A 19,588-nucleotide genomic window follows, 5' to 3' on the forward strand; every position below is an offset into this window, starting at 1 on the left:
GAGGAGGTAATGCAAAAGCATGCTGCAGCTCAACTGACTTATGCTTCTGTAAATATGTGGTAGGATGGACAAAGTGTTTGCTAATAAATTTTTCCTCTCTCCTGATAAGGAGAAGGTCTAATGAAGTATAAGAAGTATCAATTACATGACCCATAGTCAGAAATTTGCTTTTGGGGTAATAGAGGTGAACTGCGTAAAACAGTATTTACAGAACATATATTGTGTCTCATTTTTGAATGTTGAGGAAATTGATTGTTCTAATCTAACTTTCTGCACTTCCCCCCAAAATCACCCAGTTTGACATTTTCCTACAATGTGGGAATTTTTCGTTGTCAAAGAAGTCAGGATTTATGATTGAGGCTTGATTAATGGTCATAGTGCAATACTTTGATCTGTACCTCATCCTAGACATGTTCATTGGTTTTATCTTAGTAAATTATTTATGACTGCTAAACAAATTGATCTAGAGTAATACACAAGAAATGTGCTATGCTACATTTAAGTCAATCTTATCGGCTCTTACTGTACCTTACTTAAATGTTGCCATCCTTCTCTGTTCTACATGGAGAAAAATATTTAAAAATGAAGTTTGAAATCTCTGTAATTAGCTTTGTCATGATATCGAAGAAGAACTTGAGGGTGAAAACAAGCTTAGAATTTATGGGTAATAAATCTACTTTGTGAATACCAGCACCATCTTGACGCATGGGCATGCTAGACAGTTGCCCGAGGGCCCAACGAGCATAGGGGCCCGCGCAGAACAGAATTTAAAACAGATTTTTTATTTAAAAATGTTATTATTGTGAGTGGTTGTGTAGGCAGGGTACTTTGTACTGCTCTGCCCGGGGGTCTGTAATGCTGTTAAGATGGCCCTGATGAATGCTGTTTTGATAGTTGATGGTGCATTCTAAGTACATACCAAATGTAAAGGTGTGTGATGAGACTCCTCAGGTTACATTTTGTTTGACTCTGAATTGCATGAGCCTCCCAAAGGCAGTTGAGGTAGTAAAGGACAATAATGAACACATCTGATTAATTTCTTGATTGGAGAAGAGTTTGGAAAATGCTTATTTGAATGACACTAAGTTTTAAGTAGTACTTTTACTGTATTTAACTAAAGGTTATCACTGGGATGTGTGTTTTTATGTTGCAGCTTTATTAAGAGGGTTGTGGGGGGTGGGGGGGATTAGACCAACAAAAGCACATTGACATTACATCTTAATTAGGGCTCCCGGTTTTATGGTATTTATGTTTTTGACATTTCCATCTGTATATATCCATTTATTTTCTGTCAACTTTATCTGTATTCATCCATATTTATTATGGGTTTTGTGAAAAAAATAAGCTGAAACTGGTATATTTCTGCATTTATTTAACCAATAAATATGCAGTCACACTTGGATGCCAGCCAAGTTTTAGTGATATGAACACCTGCAGAAGATAAACAAATGCACTTATATGAAAATATGCACATTTCAGTATCAGCATTGTGCATAGATACTGCTGTTTAATCTTCTTTATTAAAATTATTTATTTTGTTTAACCCCTTTACTTATCAATCAACACAGATGTTGGTATGGCAGTTATGGCAAAGTGTATTTAGAATCACTCAAAAAGCACCCAATTTCCATTTCTATCTACGTTTAAAAATAAATTCAGACAGGAAAATAAATGGTTTACTGTATGTATTTATCTGTAAAAATAAGTAAAAATGGAAAACATTTAATTTTAGTGAAATCATGTTACAAAGTTATGTTACATTTTGAAGCCGTTTTTGTTGTATTGACTGCTGAAATCAAATGCATAGGTGTATGTGCTTCAAAAGAGTTTAATTATTAAAGATGTTTAAGCATTTTAAGAGAATATGAAGATTCGGGGTTCACTGTAGAAAACGATTGAAACTGAGCTGAAAATCCATGCCTCATTCATAGGGTTGCCAAAAAGATACTTGAAGTTCTTTTTTCTTTCACTTTTCCATGTTTGTTCGGCTCCTGCCATGCATATCCCATGTAGAGCCATGCATCTACTGAATGAATTTGTACCTATTTCAGAAACATAGTAGGGATTGAATTAAGTACTGATTTATATTCAACCATTGAAGCTATATTGGTTAATCTACATGGAAAAAAGATTAGAGAGGTTACATCTTCACTGATGCCGCATGATAGTCAGAAGTGGGGCTGGCATTAATCTGTGAAATGTTTATTGAAAATAATAAACATTTGCTGTGTCCATAGGGCACAACTACAGAATACTATATAAAGGTATTTTCAAAGGGACAGACATTCAGAGATTAGAGTGATATTTTATTCTTCAAAACTCACAATTGTGCTTGTACTGTTTCATTCACAAGCAAGTGGTCAGTATATTAATTGTGGCACATATTCATTACAAAAACACCATACAGATCTTTTACTGTAGCTGGTGAAACAGCCTTAACTTGTATTATACTTAAAACCCTTTGCGCTCCCTAGGCTGTTCTAGTTTGAATCTGTAATATGCTCTAGTGTATTTTTAAATGAGGTTTAGATACAATTCAAAGTGGTAATTTTGGTTGACCATTCAAGCTATTAAAGATAATCTAAACTTGTGTAAAGCATTTACTTAACTAAATTTTCCTTTAAGGCTGGGTTATTATTACACCGTGTTAAACCCTGTGGACAGATATTTTGTTACATATATTCTCACAGATTAATACAATAGGCAAGACTTTTAGTTTTGGTTACCTTCTCAGAAAACCTTGGGCAGAGATGATTTTCATTGTGATAATCTGTGTTAAGCCCTTGTAGGAGAAATTGTATATTGTTTGAAAACGGTAATTTTATGAACATTTGAACTTTTTTATCTTGTTGCGTAAATGGTTGCTCAGTGGGAGCCTACACTCAGTTCAGTAGGCCTGGATTAGTTAGAGTGATTAGCTAAGGATGAAGGCTAAAGGTTTGGTTCGTGTTTTGGGAAAGTGTATCAGAAGCTAAAGCTCTGAACTATTCATTATGAAATGTTAGGACAAAAACCACTAGTGTTGACTTATTTATTGTCATGTGGAATTTTACAGATTTGTATAGTAGTCAATTGATTTGTTCCTGGTTACTCCCTCTAACCTTACCTTGAAGAAGAAGATTTGAACTGTGACAATCCTTGTTATATACTCTAAGGCAGGAGTATATATTTTGCCAGCAGTAATTTTGTATACATTTCTGATTTTATGGTCGCATTTGAAAAGATTCCTGTACAAGAATGCTTATGCTCAATACAATAGACCTACCTCAAAGGCCATAGGTTTAATCTGTGTGTTATGAAAGCATATGACAAAGACAGTAGGCCTGACTTATTTATGGTGAATTCAAGGCAGATTGGCATAACACTCTCACAGATTACCAAAGCAGAGTAACATTTTAGTATTAGTGCCCCCCCCCCAGACAGATTCTGGGAGATGATTTACTGTTGTCATTCTTGTTAGCCCCTCATAAGCAAAGATATAAATTGTTTGCCAACTGTAGTTGTCTTTATGTTACATTTTATGATTGTATGACTGAGGGCTTGTGCTTAATATTGCAAGCTGTATTTGGCTATCATAGCAAGCCAGTATTAAAGGCTGTATGCCTGAACGGTTTATTGGAGAAAGTTATGTCAGATGCCATGTGTCTTAATTCTGAAACGTTCAAATTAAAGAAGTAGCCCTGGTTTATTCAGAACGGAAGTCTTTATTAATCGGTTGGTACAACACCAAGTTAAAGCCTAAAGACAGGTATTTTGTTACATGTGAGATTCCCTTAGTTGGTAAGTGTTTTGATGTTCATTGCTCTTGTACATAATCTGGGTGGAATATTTGCAGCAATAATATTAGATAGATCCTCTTTGGAGGGCCTGACAGGTTTAGGGCCTTATTATGACTTTGGGGGCCCTCATGTGGCACCACCACTGCTCCCTCTGCACGAGGAAAATCAAGGCCATGTTGCTCCCGCCCACCAGATTCATAGTTGAATCCAGGTCGGGCGGGTGGTGCTGCGGCTGTCTCATGGTGGCAGGTGTGTTAGGCTACTAGAAGAGCTTGTACAGCTGTCTGGTGCTGTTGCAGCACCTGCAGCACATTCCTGAACAATGTGGAACTGGGGTGCAATTACAGGAAGGCACAACATGTGCCCCCGCGCATGCACCCCCAGACACAAGAGCGAGATAAAATGGCAGGGAGTGTCTGATGGTGAATTAAAAAGGTATTTTTTGAATTCAAGACTATCTAGCCTTGTTATTGAGTGTGCCAACACTATATTGCATAGGGTACAGGCTTCCCAGCAGAGCTTTGACCACTGGCACACAATCTTTTACAAAATGAACACTGTTTACCAATATATAGTGGCCTTGGGTTAGCCCTCTTCTGCCATTGGTCTGTTTGAGTGTCACTCACATTCTGCTTCTACACATGACAGCTCACAGCATGGGGCAATGGGTGAACCGCAGGCTACATTGCCCTGCGAGTGATTGATTTTTGCCTGATAACATTTTACATCTGTCTGAAAATGAGTGAACTTTATTGTCAGGACTTGTCGGCCAGTCCTTTAGTTTGCCAACATTATAGGATCCTTTTCAATTCATTTATGTTCTTTGTTTTTTATTTTAGTTTGCTTTATTTTAGAGCATACTGCAGATCCCTTGATAGTGGCACTAGGCCTTTAGCTTGCCACTCAATTCATATGCAAGGTACCACATCCCATGGCTCACTGCTTTGAACTCAGATGGACATCGCGGAACAGTATTGCCTCTCGTATACCATTGTTTTATAATTCCAAGATAGACAACATGTTGCTTCTAAATTTAGTGGACATGCTAATATATAGAACAATGTGACACTGACTACAGTACCATTGCAAGACACATTAATCCTTCTTAGCTTATTTTTAATTATTAGTGGAAGTATATGCCCACCATATTTAGATGGAGGCTTGTTTTAATTTTGTAATTTCTAATTATATTTAGATAGTGCTTACTAACACTGATGAGGCATTGAAGGGCTATTAGACCAGTAGCATGAGACTCTGGAGCCAAAGGTGAATTAATGGTGGAGTAGGAGAGGGAGAATATAAATTGGTATTGGGAGTGGTGAAAATGTGTGCTTGTTAGTTGGATGAATAGATAAAGTAGGGATAAATGAGGAAGGAGTATAGAAAGGGTTATTTGAGATAGATTGTTATCATATGTAGTAGACATGTATGACGGTTAGATAGTAGACTAGGATAAAGGAGGAATAATGGAGGTAAGAGTTTGGAAAGGGTTTTTCGGAATCCATAGTAGTATGAGAGGTTTGGGATGAATCAGAGTGTCGAGATATAGGGGGATAGTTCAAAAGAGTTTTAGAATATGCTATAAAATAGTGGTTTGGGAAGGACTATAAAGGTATTTTTTCCTGCACTGTAGTTGGTAAATATATAGATGCATACCCACACATAAAAAGTATACATACTTAGAGAGGTTAACATAGTATGCATTTGCAAAATAGTGAAAGGGTTGTTTTGGGAAATATCAGGCTTGCTCATCCAAAACCAGCACCAGCAGTGAAACATTAGAAGCCGTACAAACAACATACAAAAGAAATGTAATTTCACTGAAAGGATGGAGAGTGGGTACAATTAAAACGTGTTACATTTAAAATAGTATTTTATTAATTAATAGTACAATATATTCATTATATTACTTTATTAATTAGATGCATTCATGTATACTAATCTTATTAATAATGGGAACAAAAAATAAAAGTAAAATATGGTTGAAGCAAAAAAGAAACTAATAAAAAGGAAATCGAATTTAGGAACATATTATAGCTGTTTAGGCTATTAAAGGCATGCTACATCATTAAAGGCCCGAGCCGAAGGCGAGGGACTTTAACATGGCAGGGGGACTTTAAAAGCTGGTATAGCCCTGCTGCCAAGGGCTATAAGGCTATTAGAACATTCTGCCACTAGAGGGCAGAATGTTCTAACAAATAAAACAAAGCCTTAAGGGTGCGTGAGGGGATTGAAATCCCATCAGTCTCCCTGAAGCCTTTGTTCACAGCCAGAGCTGTGAACAAAGAAACATTGAAATGTTGTAGCTTCGGGCTTATACCAGCCATTTTAAGCCCAGCGCACTCCATTGTTTTCAATGGGACTACCAACATTCCAATGTTCTAATGATGTTTAAGGCATAAAAATGTATTGTACGTATGCATATTTATATATGTGTGTCTAATGTATTTGTAGTTCATGTATGTGTGTAATGTGTGTACGTACATAGAATGTGCGTTTTTTTAATGTGTATATACAGGGGGTTAGGGCAAAGGAAGTGCAATAACATATAGAAAAGAACACTGGCATACCCAATAGGTCTCGTCTTTGGATCCTTATAAGTGTTTTGCCATGCAGCATATTATCCTGGGTGCTGTGCCACCAAGGATTGAAGAGCTATACAGTTACTACACACTGGGTCATGCAGTGTAATTCAAGAATAGATGCTTGCCTCATGAAACATTTTGAGACACATTCCAAGGCTTTTGAATGCAGACAGACAGACAAGTGGCTGAAAGCAGGTCCACAGCACTATAACATTATGTGTCCTACTGCATCACTAGATTATTGAACAGCCAATGAAAAAAAGAAGTGAAGTACTTTCCAATTGCGGAGCCATCACATCCCTCCTCCCCCAGGCCTCTTTTCACCAGGTATCCTTCTCCAGAGTGTTCCATTGAAAACATGGTTTGCAGTATCTATTTACCAATAAGCCCCTGGCCCCACCCTCTTTCCAAGCCCCCTGGATATAGGAGCACCGGACATAGCAACAACAACAAAATGCTCCCATTTGTCAGGTAGAGGGGAGATAATGAATAAGCAGGAAAGGCATCAGCATCACTTAATGTCTGTGCACCTAAAACCCCCAAAAATTACCTGGCCTTGTGTAATGCAACAGGCGCTTTTATAAAGCACTCCAATACCTCTGGGTCAGTTAAGTTAGCGTTCTATAAAAATGTCCCCCGAAATGTAATCTGACATTGTGTAATGTAACTAGCGCTCATGTGAAGCACTCCAAGACTTTCGGTTCACTTGAGTTCACATTATATAAACAAGCATCAGAGAACATGCGATGGGAGTTGCCGAAGCCTATCCGTTAACTGTGTTGCAAGTTTGCACAGGACATTGAGGAAGCATCAACCATTAGCAAACAAGCATTTTTGAACGACAATTGAAGGGATGAATAAAAGGCAATGGGCAGGCTGTAAGCCATCAGAGTGAATACAGCATGTCTCAAAGATCCAGCCCATGCTCTGCCTACATTCAACCTAAAAAAGGGTTGGGTTCTCCCTAATTATAGGAAAAAATAAGGTGGGTGTGTTTACATTCCCTGAATACATAAAGAGTGATAATAAAAAAAGAAGTGGGGAGTTGAGGAGGTTGTTTACCCCCAAAGTAAAAAAGGACTGCGATAAAACATTGAATGATGAAGTTACCTGCAAAGTTGAGATATAAAGGTACTCCTAGTATAGTGACTCTCTATGCAGAGGCCACACTGTAATGATTTGTGAACTCCTAGGCATTTTTCACTTTAGCTAATCTGCCTCTTAGTCAATCATCCACAGTGCCTCCCCTCTCAACAATTTCCTCCAAATATTTACAATTTCATCTAACTTTTTCTCTGACTACCTAAGAACCAGTGAACCATTAGAATGTTGGAACAGGAGACATTGGACCAAAAACTTGAATATGGAGAAATGTTGCCCTATGTTGCCCTCCTAATGAATCAGCACATACTATTATATTTCTTATCTGTGACCCAGGCACTCATACTACCAATAATCCTACGTTTATTGTTTTCATTTATTTTGCATATGCTTGTTGAAATTGTGTGTAAGTTCTACGGCAACTAGATAAGTGAATGATTACAAGAATGAGTCTGTGGATAGATGAACGAATTCATTAACTAAGGATGAGTGACAGAATGCAAATATGTTAACTTACTGATTTCCTAAACTCCTCAATGAAAGTGTCAAATTTTTACCTGTAAGCCAGAATTATTGGCTTTGCTAATGCCTGTCACTTTTAAATCCTCATGGCTCATCCAGCCACGACTAAAACAACAGTTGTAGTTAGTCAGCAGGGGGCGTCCAGGTTACACCTTTGATTGGGACACTGCTCCACAAGATATCTCGAATACGATCAATGCAGTAACTCCAGATTTTTCCATTGTTTGTCACCTAATGCTTTGGGAATATTTCATTATAGCAAGTTCTATTTTCTTTCTCTGTTTGCATTTGCATGTGGCTTAACATATTTCATGTGTAGGCTTTGTGAGTGCTCTGAGGTGCTCTTGGCCATGTGTGATTTTCCACTGTTCCAGCATCTATGCTTAAGATGTAAGAATACCTATGAAGTGTGGCATGTTTCTACGTGCAAATCACTGTCAAATTAGGCCTTGCATGACTTTACGCGACAATAATGTTGCCAACCATCATGGCAGTCGATCCATGCAAATGCGGTGTTAAACAGCTTTATGACTCCTCTGTAGATGGTCACTGCGATGTAAACAAGGGCAGATGCATTAATGGCTAGGGCAGAAAAGAATATGGAACTGTGCATTAATAAAACGGATGCATGTTAAAGACTAATTGGGATTCAAGGAAAAGATATTAGATGTGACCCCTGATGCTACCAATGAGTGGGCGCCTCTCATTCGTCAGTTAAAAGCATGGGCCTGATTATTAAACAACGACTGTACCACTACATGCTGGCAATTAAAACACAGAGCATACAATGAGTAGGTAGACTTGGCAGACCCTCCCGTGGAAAAAAATGTGATTTAATAAACTAGTGGACTCTGTTTACTCCCTTGCAGTAATGTGTCAACATATTTTAAGTCAATTACTTGCTGTTGTTTTTCCTCTGGCTGGAATATTATTAGATTAAGTGGTACCTTCTCGAGCCCAATGGGCAATCGAATATTTCGGTAAATGGAACAGACTAGGGGTAATATACACATATAAATCGTAGATTAAATGATGGATTAGTAAATGTTGTCTGTCTCGAAGTAAGTCTGATGGTCTGTGGACAGTGGTCGGGAGGACAAGCATGTACATGTTGCACTCAAATGATAACTCCACTAAATCCATAAAAAATATGTAATTCTATGCTAGGAATCTGGATTTAAAGCTCTGATCACGGCCCACGAGGCTTTTTCTGCAATATTCATGAACTATAGCATGAAAACGTCACGTTTCTATAATGGGCTTAATCCACATCCGCCAGAGCAACATTTGATACCATTTACAAAATGAGAGTATGTCATTAAAATGCAAACTTTACAGCCAAGTCTTAAGCTTCCTCTTCACTGATGAGAAGTATAAATCATGTATTCGTATTTGACCGCCTTTGATATCGTGCTTTGTACCTGCGATTCCCTGCAGTGAATTGCTACTCCATTTTCTAGATATTGCAACGGAATCTTGTTGTCAAAATAACGCAGCTAGTGTTCTTAAATTGTACGTGTAGTGCTTCGACAAACAATTGGTTAGAGTTAATCATTCTTACTTAGAAAAAACGTTACTTCTTTTTACATTCAGTTGTTAAAATGGCAGGTCATTTTCAAGGCAACGAAATATATTAATTGTGTTCAACGTGTGCTTGCTATCTTTTTTCCTTTTTCCCTGTTTCTATTATTTTTCCATGACATGCACGCAGGCGGTTGTACCTCATTCATATACATGTTGCTATCCTCGGCCCTTGCCTTCTTTCAACAGCAGCCGCCAGTAAGCTCCCACCCAACTAAATTTGGATTTAGCTGGTAAAATTTGAGTGGGCCAAAAGCAGTTTATTAGGCGTGGGCTGGGGCTGCCTTTTCCTCTTCCAAACTGGCTTCTCTAATGGTCACGTTTGGAGCAACATTGAATGGTTGTGTAGGCGCAGCTTCAAGCTGTTGTCTCCTTCAAGACAAGGCTGTGTTGGAACACTCTCTTCCAGTAGAGGTCGCTCTCAGCACTAGAATTTGCAATTCGAAAACCACTTATTTTAGGTTCCTGGGTCTTACATCTATACTGGGTTCATTAGCCCAACCAAATCCATCGACAGGCTTCTCATATTGCAGTTGAGTTATGGGGTCTCAATATTTATGCCTGTTGATGGTAAAACGCCATTAAGTCCTATTACAGTATTAATGTTTCAGTGTCTGGTAAGACAGTCCATACATCCGTTGCATTACTCACCACAGAACATTTTGTCCAAATCATTAATTTTTCAGATACATTTTCAAAGGCTTCAAAATCTAATAAAGTAGGGGAGTATGATTTTTTTCCGAAACATATGTTTATCTCTTTTGGTGCAATTCCCTGACCCATTTTCTAAGAGAGCAGCTGTCTACTTGATGTTTCCCTCACATATTAAATTTTACTTACATTTGTGTTAATTGGATGGTAAGTGCTTAAAGACATAACGGTCGCTTATTTGTTCATTCCAATGCTTTGATAAAGAACAAGGTTCAACCTTCAAACATAGCTTGTGACAACTTACTTTATCTAAAATGAGTTTAATGCTTTGCCTATTTTGATTGTTCAGGTGGTTATGTTATCCCGTTTGTTCTAGGCTTGTACATTTGCTGACTGTTTTCAAGGTTTGTCTTATGGAGTTGGGGATTTTTGCTCACTGGGCTGCTTTGATAAGTTCTGCTTAATTGAATGAACTAACGAGAAGGACGTGGTCCACAAAGCTAGCAGTTAGCAGAAATACTTTTTTATTTTTCTTTGACTTCTTCCTGAGAAAATGTGATGAGATAAAGTGCTTAAAATGCACCATATGAATATTGTTATATCCACATCAATAGATAGAAAGTTCACTTTGATTTGTATAACGTATGAAGGACTATGGACCTCTAATAAGACTTGAGGAATCTATTAGTGAAAATCGAACAAAGAAGAAAATATGCAAACAATACCCCACTTACATTAATGTTTTAATGTGTGATTCAACAAGATGGCGCATTCAAGTACAAAATTCATAAATCCCAAAACGTTATTGAGGCTACTGACAAAATATTCACATTCCTTTATTCACTCACAATTTCAACTCCGTCATGTACAAAATCCATTTGGCATAATGTGGCCATGGAATTCAATGAAAATAACCCAAACAACACCTGGGTACAAAAGCTATAAGCAGAGACCTTCTGCATGGGCAAGAATGGTCAACTGCATGATGGGAAGAACACATTGCTGAAAAAACACAAGGGCAGGCACACCTGCACTTCTGGAACTGTTCCTCTTTTATGGTTAAATACTTCATTAAACTGATTTTAAAAGGATCTAAACTGAGTCTTTCTGACTGAAGTCAAGTTTGAACAGATGCATGTGGTAAAGAAGAGGCAAACATTTGCTACTATTTCACAAATCTTTTTTGTGGGTTTTGCTCTTCGTTTTTGTTAATAAACATATGCAAACTCTGCACTTGGCCCCTTCTTGAACACTATACAAAGACAGAGCAGTTACAGGCCTATTGGCAGCTGTTTTGGTGCACTCACAGATAGCAAACCATTGGAAGGTAAGTAATGTATGATTGTAAATGGTATCTGTCACACGTTCGTTTATTTCAATCAGGCACGTTGGGCCCTTGTGCAGTTTATGGCTTTTAGATGCATAAGTCAATTCGCCATTAGAAAAAAAGATTAGTGGATCAGCCCCTTAGTCTGTAAATCTAGAAAAGAGAATCGCTGACAGAAGTGTGCTGGCATCAAAGTCCCATTTTTATTAAACTGTGAAGACAATGCTCTGACTTTAGGATCTGAGAACAGACTATACCTATCGAAATGGCTAAGCGAAATGTTGTAAATAAATAAATTTAAAAAAAATATATATATATATATATATATATTCCGCTCAGTGGGGTTGTCCAGGTAGCGGGTAGCACCCGAGCCTGCGTGCGCCTTCCCCAAGGCGTTAGTTGGTATGTATGAAAACACGTATTGTGTACTACATCTCCCATAAGCACAATACGTGTTTTCATACAGGGAGATGGTAGACGTCGTGCACTTTACTGCTGGCCCCTGATGAGGAAAAAAATTTCCGAAACGCGTCGGGCCTATTACAAGCACGCAACTGCCCATACCAACTAACGCCTTGGGGAAGGCGCACGCAGGCTCGGGTGCTACCCGCTACCTGGACAACCCCACTGAGCGGAATACATTAGCGGCGTCCTGCCGCTGGGTAGCACCACCCCGAAGAAACGGGGGCCACGAGACCCGCTATCCAAGGAGTCTCGTAAGTGGAGCTGCGTGACGGATGAGGACAGGAGTGATGTTTGGGGGCTCATGTTAGAGCCTTTGGAACGAGCAGTAACTTGTAAGTGCATCCATCCAGGATATATGGACTACATCTCCCATAAGCACAATACGTGTTTTCATACAGGGAGATGGTAGACGTCGTGCACTTTACTGCTGGCCCCTGATGAGGAAAAAAAATTCCGAAACGCGTCGGGCCTATTACAAGCACGCAACTGCCCATACCAACTAACGCCTTGGGGAAGGCGCACGCAGGCTCGGGTGCTACCCGCTACCTGGACAACCCCACTGAGCGGAATATATATATATATATATATATATATATATATACTCAGGAATAGTCTGTGGAATGTCTGAAAACAAATTTAAGGGCTGTGAATTATTCCACAGGATAGCTTTGGTGTGTAATTTGATAGATTCTCAAATGTCCACTAGCTGTACAATGTCCATTCATTTATAGAACTATAATCTGCTGTTGAGTGCATCCAGAGAAATGAAAAAGATAGAAATCTGCTGCATAAAATGTATGCTTTCTGAGCATGGGTTGATGTTCACTAAGGAATCCAAGAAACAAAATATGGACTAACATTGGCTCTATTTTCCAAGTCAGAATCATTCCCCCTAACGTACCCATACTGCTTCACCAACGTGGCCTACGACAAATAGGAAACATTGCTAAATGAATGATAATTCCATCTACAACCTTTGAACAGAGGTCATCAGCAAAATCTTCTGTGCCACATGATTGTCGATTTTAGAAAGATCTAAACCAGTTCAAACTTCTTACTAAAAAGCTCCCAAACACAAAATATAGGGTGTCTGCAGATTTACTGCTATTGAACTTTGCTCATTTGCCAATATCAAAAAAATTGTTGTAGTTTCCACAAGGATAAAATTGTGCAGGAAGGACGCGTGTGATACTTTCGAGTGAGTAGAACATGAAAGAATAAACTGAGGTGTAGCAAGAGATGCCACTGGCCTTTAAGGAAGCAATTCCCCCACAGAATAGTAGTGTAAAAGAGCCCTCTTTGGAGTGCTGTGAGCTGCTAACCTACTAGAGCCTGGTTATCTTGTTATGTCAGATGTTGATGGAGACCGGCTGCCTGGAACTCGAAAAGGCTTGTGCACTGTGAGTCCCATGTTTAGACAGACTGGCTTCACGTTGTGCAGCAAAGGTATATCAGGGTCAGCTGTTACAGGGTCAGAAGAGCAGTGGCTTTAGTCAGTTGGATAGCACCGTGGATCATGCACCTGCTTAAGAGATCTGTCTAAAAAATGTAAAGGTCACAGGTTCCACTTCCTGCTGTCACTCAGCCTTTCAGCCTTCGGTATATTGTCAACAGCTCTGAGCTAGCTCATAATATTGAACCCTGCCACACACTGAGCTATGCTGAGTCGTGACGAGGATGCAGTGCACTGCTTTGTGCTTTACATACTGTAAGGATATAGGATGCTGTAGGGAAATTGACGAACACAAGATGCCTGTTGCTTGTCTATGAAAAACGATGCAAGCCTGAGGTGCCGGATATTACATTTTATGTCAAGCTGCTGTAATGCATCTACACTGCAGACGTCCACTCCTCTTGGTACATGTCCAGCATCTTTAATCCACTGTCATTGGAGCGCACGTTGCCCAGTCTGCACGGGCTGACGCCGAAGAGAGGTGCTCAGAGCACACCAAGGGCCTACTGAGCCAGGGGTGCGCTGGTGCCGCAGAGTGTGTCCAATAAACCCCAGTGTGCTCTGTCGGAACGACCCCCTTTCAAATCCGTTCAAGAAATAATGGTTCGTGCCGCACATTCATAATGCCCCATTATCTCTCGCGGCCTCGTTGATTCTACATGGCTGACCTTGGCTCCCAGAGTGTGTGAGAAGCAAACAGATTCACACAGGCGCCATAAATAGACCCGGCTCGGCAGCTCAAAAGAAAATTGGGTGACAAGGGATAGAGGCACACGAATGCTAATCAAATGGGGCTTTATTCACAAACAAAAATGTGAATCTTTCGACGGCTTGCAATTAAATGTGGAATATCAATGGCTGCCCTGGGATCAGCCAGCAAGATGAAATCTAATATAGCCACCGCCGTGATTAAGGAACTAAGTGGAAAGTGTTGTATGTATTTCTCCAAAGACGGGGGGCACATTCTGCCACGAGTTTGGTGGTGACGGACAGTTGGCGTGGAACAAACAAAGCTCCTTTTGATGAATCCAGGCGCAGTTCTGAAATCCAAGGTTCAGCCAGGGGAGTCAACCACTTGCTGCGACTGCTTTCGACAGGGGGAGGTAAGTGGGCTTAAAAAGGAGCTCCGTGGGCGCATCTGAAACGGCCATTCAGCGGCCAGGCTTGGTCTGACCTTCCGGCTGAGCCCAAAGCCCCCGCACACTGCCCACTTGTCGCAGCTAATGAAGAGGCTCTCACCCCGACACTTGCCAGTCTGAGCACTGCGCCGTGCCCCCTTCCCATTGTGGAGGGATGAGGCAGGGGGAGCGATGGAGTGACGCTTGCCAGCAGCCTTTGAACCCTCGACTGAAGGGGGGCAATGGGGGAGGGGCGGCGGGGCGGGCGTAAAACGTGTGAGCCATTTTAAGCGCGTTGCCCTCACTAAGCAGGACCTCTTCTCACTTACCCAAACACCTGTGTGCTGGTAAAATAGCACTCTCAATTGCTATATAGTTTACATTTCCTCTCCCTTTGGCCTTCGGAGGAGAGTTTATTGAGACGTTTTTCTTTTTCCCTCAACCTAGACTACCATAGTACCGAGTAAATTGGAACTATCGTCGAGGTTTTTATTACAAAAAAAAAATACTTTTGTTAATGCATCATTTGCTCCTAAGCGTAGTTGTCTTCTAGGACCGGCGTGCTGCTGGGTCCTTCAACTGCGGTGCTTCAGTAAGGCGCTGTAGTGTCGGTAAAAAATACTCCATGGTTCGGATGCTCGAATGGACATGGGTGTGACACAAATGGACCTGGTGTAGAGTGCCACGTAGACATGAGAGGGGTGTATGTAGTAGCTATCAGACCCGCACTCATTTTTGCCTGGGCAAAACCCTGTTTGGTAAAGTGCCACATACTTTGCAGCATGTCCTGCAGGTGCATTGGGTATTTGCTTCACCGGACATCCGGGGCAGGTGAATGCGCGTGGGCGTCTCCCCCACTACGTTTCTGTGCAAACGATGAAAACGGATCGCTGATACTGTTTCCCAAAACTCTATCCAACAGGTGTTTTGGGTTGTTAGGGCGTTCCGCCGTGGGTCTCTTTCAATAAGGTCTGCGTGCCATAGCCACAGGTCGTGCACTAGTTATTGTGGTGAGTAGTGTGATGCATAAAACCCAAGTGTGTTGATAAATGCGCGTCTCGCGCACAAATAGTGGCCTCACACTCCAAAAGGGCCGGGGTGACTCCGGGAGAGGCTCTGGGTAGGAACCGATCCAGGGGATGGCACGTTTTGCAGCCTGTCCCCTGACAGGCACGTGTTTCCAAATCGTCACCGGACATTGTGCGCGTGGCTGTGACATCAATAGCAGAAAAAAACGCACCTGAATCTTTTACACAGCACCTCACACTGTCAGATGATGTGATCCCGGCGTATCTGTTGAATGAGCGCAGCAGAGACATTGCGGGACCCAAATACGCCATGTTGGATGCAAGCTTTCTTTTCAGCATCTCCGTTAATGTTAAAGGGAGTGATTGAATGTGTGAGTGAGACTTTGGTTGCCTCTGGCCATGCCCTTGCGAGCCTACACCAGGCGAGCATTTTCAAAAACGGAGGTTCATCGCTGGAGAGGTAATGTATAATGTTCGTGAAATGTGTCGAGGTAAAAGGATATTCCGAGCTCGGTGAACGGAACAGGCACCTGCTGTGCCAATCCCTCACTGCGCTAATATCTGTTAAATGATGGAGCCGCCGCAGCCCAATAAGCCTTATCCCAGGAAGAGGCGCGCAGGCATTCAAAGAAGGGATTGTAAATATTCTGCGGGGCTTTGCTGCCAATTTGACTGTGACAAACACCACCGCCGCCGGGGGAGGCGCAGCGGGGCAGAGGAGCACGTACTGTCTGTCTGCGCTCTGCGCCCGGTGCAGAGGAACAGCCTCCAAGGCAGCAGGGGCCGGGCTGTCATTGCTGGAAAGATGGGGTTTGGGTATTTTTGGGGGGCGAGATAGCCCGCACCCACTAAAAAATAGCCATCCATAGAAACTGTAAAGAAGCTATTAGAGGCAAAAACACCCTTAAGGCTTTGAGAGAAATACACTGAACAGCAAGTACCCCAAACTTTGAACATCCAATACCACCCCCAAACTGCACAAACAAGAACACACCTTTTACAAGACACCCCTCCACACATGAACTCATCAACACGGCGTGTTCTCATCCTGGGAGGGCAATCTATGGACGAGTAACGCTGGCGCCAGCATCTGTGTACACTCTCTCTTTTCTTTCTCGAGAGCACACCTCTGAGGCGACCTGTAGCCACCTCGAGCACACATCCACGCGAACGCGTTACCCTCTTCCCTGGTGCAGATCCCAGTTTGCCAGTTACAATTGAGTTTTTTTCTTCGTTCAGCTGGCGCAATATGGCTCTTTTTTAACAGAATGACTGCTGTATAAAAACCTTCAATTTGCAGAGAGCAGGTAATTTTCTCATTGTGGGTACTTGCTTCACATGGCATATCTGTTCAACTCACTGACACCACTTGTTTTCTGCTGGGCACTTGTAGCTCAAGTCGAAAAACTCGTGTCTTGCAACTGTCCCCAACAAAAGCCATCTACACCTGGTCAACTGGGACTTCCACCAGGGTTACTGCAGAGAGGGGTGGGGGTGGCTAACCACCATGATTCAGAATTATTTAACCTTTGATGTTTAACACATATATTGGACCCAGATGCCCGTGAAGAAGGCCACACATTATCGCTTGGTGCCACCCCCACCACCCCACAGACCACAGTTTGGGAAATACATTGAATAACGTTTTTGGGAGTTGACTGTGGGCCACAGGGCTGTCTCGCAGGGAGGGGGCGCAGTGTGATTAATGCTCTTTAAAGCCCGGGCCCTGCAACTGAAAAAGCAGGTGGCATCAAGCTGTACATTAATGGAGTGCCATGGGCGCAGCTAATAATACTAGATAAACTACATTCACGATGGGGTGTTCATTGCAATGGGGAGCTCGTTTACATGGACTGAGGTTATAAGGCAAGGGCTCTGCTTTGCAGCGACTTACATGGAGGTGATGCTCTTCGAGATGTCCGTGATGTTGTTGTTAGCGTTGCTGCCCCCCGATTCCTGCCACTCCAGGTGGGGGAAGATGTTGCCGTCGTCCGGCTTCCGGCAGCTGATCTCCGTCTCGCTGCATTGACAGTTGGCCGGGCAAGCCAGGTCCGAGCCCGAGCGGTCCACCCACAGGCTCCACAGCAGGAAAATCCGCAGGAAACGGCACTTGGTGAGGCAGAGAGGCGCATCCATCGCCAGCCCTCGCTCAGTTCAGTCCCCTATAAAAAAAAAGCAAAAGAGCCGGACGCCGGGTGTCGAGGAAAACAATCCCCTGGTCCACGGGCTGACGACAAATCAAATGCAATACCCTCCAGGAAGTGGGTTCATTCTGGAAACGCGGTCAGAAGCACAACGCTCCCGGGGTTCAGGAAAGCATCGCGGACCCGCTGGCCGGTCGGTGCCCGCCTGGCCACCGCAGGCTCCCTATTATCCACCAATGTTGTATTTTTCCAGCAGGTCTCAGAGACTTCAGAGCATATCAACCGAAGATTGGGGAGACGCAGGGAAACACTGGTCCTAAAGTCACCAAGTCCCACCTACTGGGCAGAATTAAAACTGACACACCTGCGAAAAGGAAACAGAGGGAAAGGAGAAGTGAGGAGAGACGATTTGGTGAAGCGCAGCAGAGAGATATCCACACATTTCTTGGGTGTAGACGAAGTCCCAAAGACTGGTACCTACACCAGCCCCTCTTACCCTCTACAAGCGTGCCCCATAGACGTCCACGAATCAAGGAAAACGCAATACCTCCAGTTCATACCCAGTCAGAAATGTTGGAGCTCTGCTTAAAAGGCAACAGACAGCAATCCCACACTGAAGAAGAAAAGTTCAAGCTACAGCCATCGAATTCGGGATAATCCTGCTTTTTTCTTCATGTTTTTGCTTGATCCGTCCTAATTATGCAGCCATCGGGAAATGTAAAAGGGGTCCTCACGTTCAGCCAGAAGAAACCAAAACCACTAGCAAAAGGTGCGATGTAAAACACAAACCCCAGGGAGAGTCCGTTGAAAGACCACGGCGTGAAATTAGCTCAAATCTCCAAAGGAAAACAAAAATCGGGGAAATCTCTAGGAAAGCAACAGAGTAAAGCCCCAGAAACAGGTCTGAAAAAATGCCACCTTATGAAGAAAGAAAGGACCAATAAATAAAGTGAAAGTCTGGAATGCTATGAAAAAGGAGGCTTGCAGAAGAATTTGCAATCGGAACTGCGAAAAAAATGCGAGCAGGAAAAAGCAACTCCTCTCTGGACGATGAGGCGAAGAGGGACTGGGAGCCCGGGCATCAAATTAGAATGCATGTTGCATTTTTGGCAAGCGCAGGAACACCAACTAGATCGCAGCAATGCTTAATTCACTATGCCCTTCCTTCCCCGTCGCCGCTTCCTACGATGGTTCTGCCTCCCTACTGCCGAGGTACGTTCTCCCCTAAAAACGCCGGCACTTACACCCACACAGCAGCCAGACAGAGAAGACGCAGCCTGGACATGCAGAAACGGTGACACAGGTGCACAGCACTCCAGACCCCGCAGATCCTGTCTTCGGAGGCAGAGAGCTGCTGCTGTCTCCTGGCCGAGGAGGGGTGGGTGGGTGGATGGGTGGGGGGTGCAGGGAGCCTCAGCTGTTTACTGAGAACAGAGAATCAAAGCAGTGTGATCAGGATGAGGAGGAGGAGAGCGAGCGAGCGCGCGAGCGCGCGAGGAAGGCAGGAGATGGCAGCAGGCAGACAGACAGCCGCACGAGCTCGTAGAACAGAGCCCAGTCTCGCTGTCTCGTGGACCACTTCAAGGCAGGCTGGGAGAGAAAGAACTACCTTCCGGATAGTTTCATGTGCACAGTGTATTTCCAAAGCTGTTTAGTGCGCGTGGGTGCGTCTGTATGTGCGTGCACAAAAGTATATTCATTTACGCCATCAAGAGACGTTGGATGAATGCTTACTGGGTGGATGGACGAAGGAGTTGTCATCTAGCTGTTGCTCCATCGAATCTATGTATTTCTTAAAATTCGTTTTGAAAAAACATTTCAGATTTATACATGA

The 19,588-nt window shown here is 42.4% G+C and overlaps 1 protein-coding gene across 5 annotated transcripts in view; it reads right to left on the reverse strand.

The window, feature by feature from the left end:
• The window catches only part of NTRK3 (neurotrophic receptor tyrosine kinase 3), a 1,577,634-nt gene extending 1,558,430 nt beyond the window's left edge, over positions 1-19,204 (reverse strand). For 3 of the 5 annotated variants that reach the window (XM_086958117.1, XM_086958116.1, XM_086958115.1), the window contains exon 1: positions 17,505-17,892. In XM_086958117.1, coding sequence (XP_086814243.1) covers positions 17,505-17,746 — 242 coding nt within the window. In that variant the 5' untranslated portion in view covers positions 17,747-17,892. Of the gene's footprint in view, positions 1-17,504 lie in introns of all 5 variants that reach the window. The other 2 variants (XM_086958119.1, XM_086958118.1) reach the window with 2 other exon arrangements.
• Between the last annotated feature and the right edge of the window lie 384 nt (positions 19,205-19,588).

Source organism: Lissotriton vulgaris, chromosome 2_1, assembly GCF_964263255.1.
Source record: "Lissotriton vulgaris chromosome 2_1, aLisVul1.2, whole genome shotgun sequence".
Lineage (NCBI taxonomy): Eukaryota > Metazoa > Chordata > Amphibia > Caudata > Salamandridae > Lissotriton > Lissotriton vulgaris.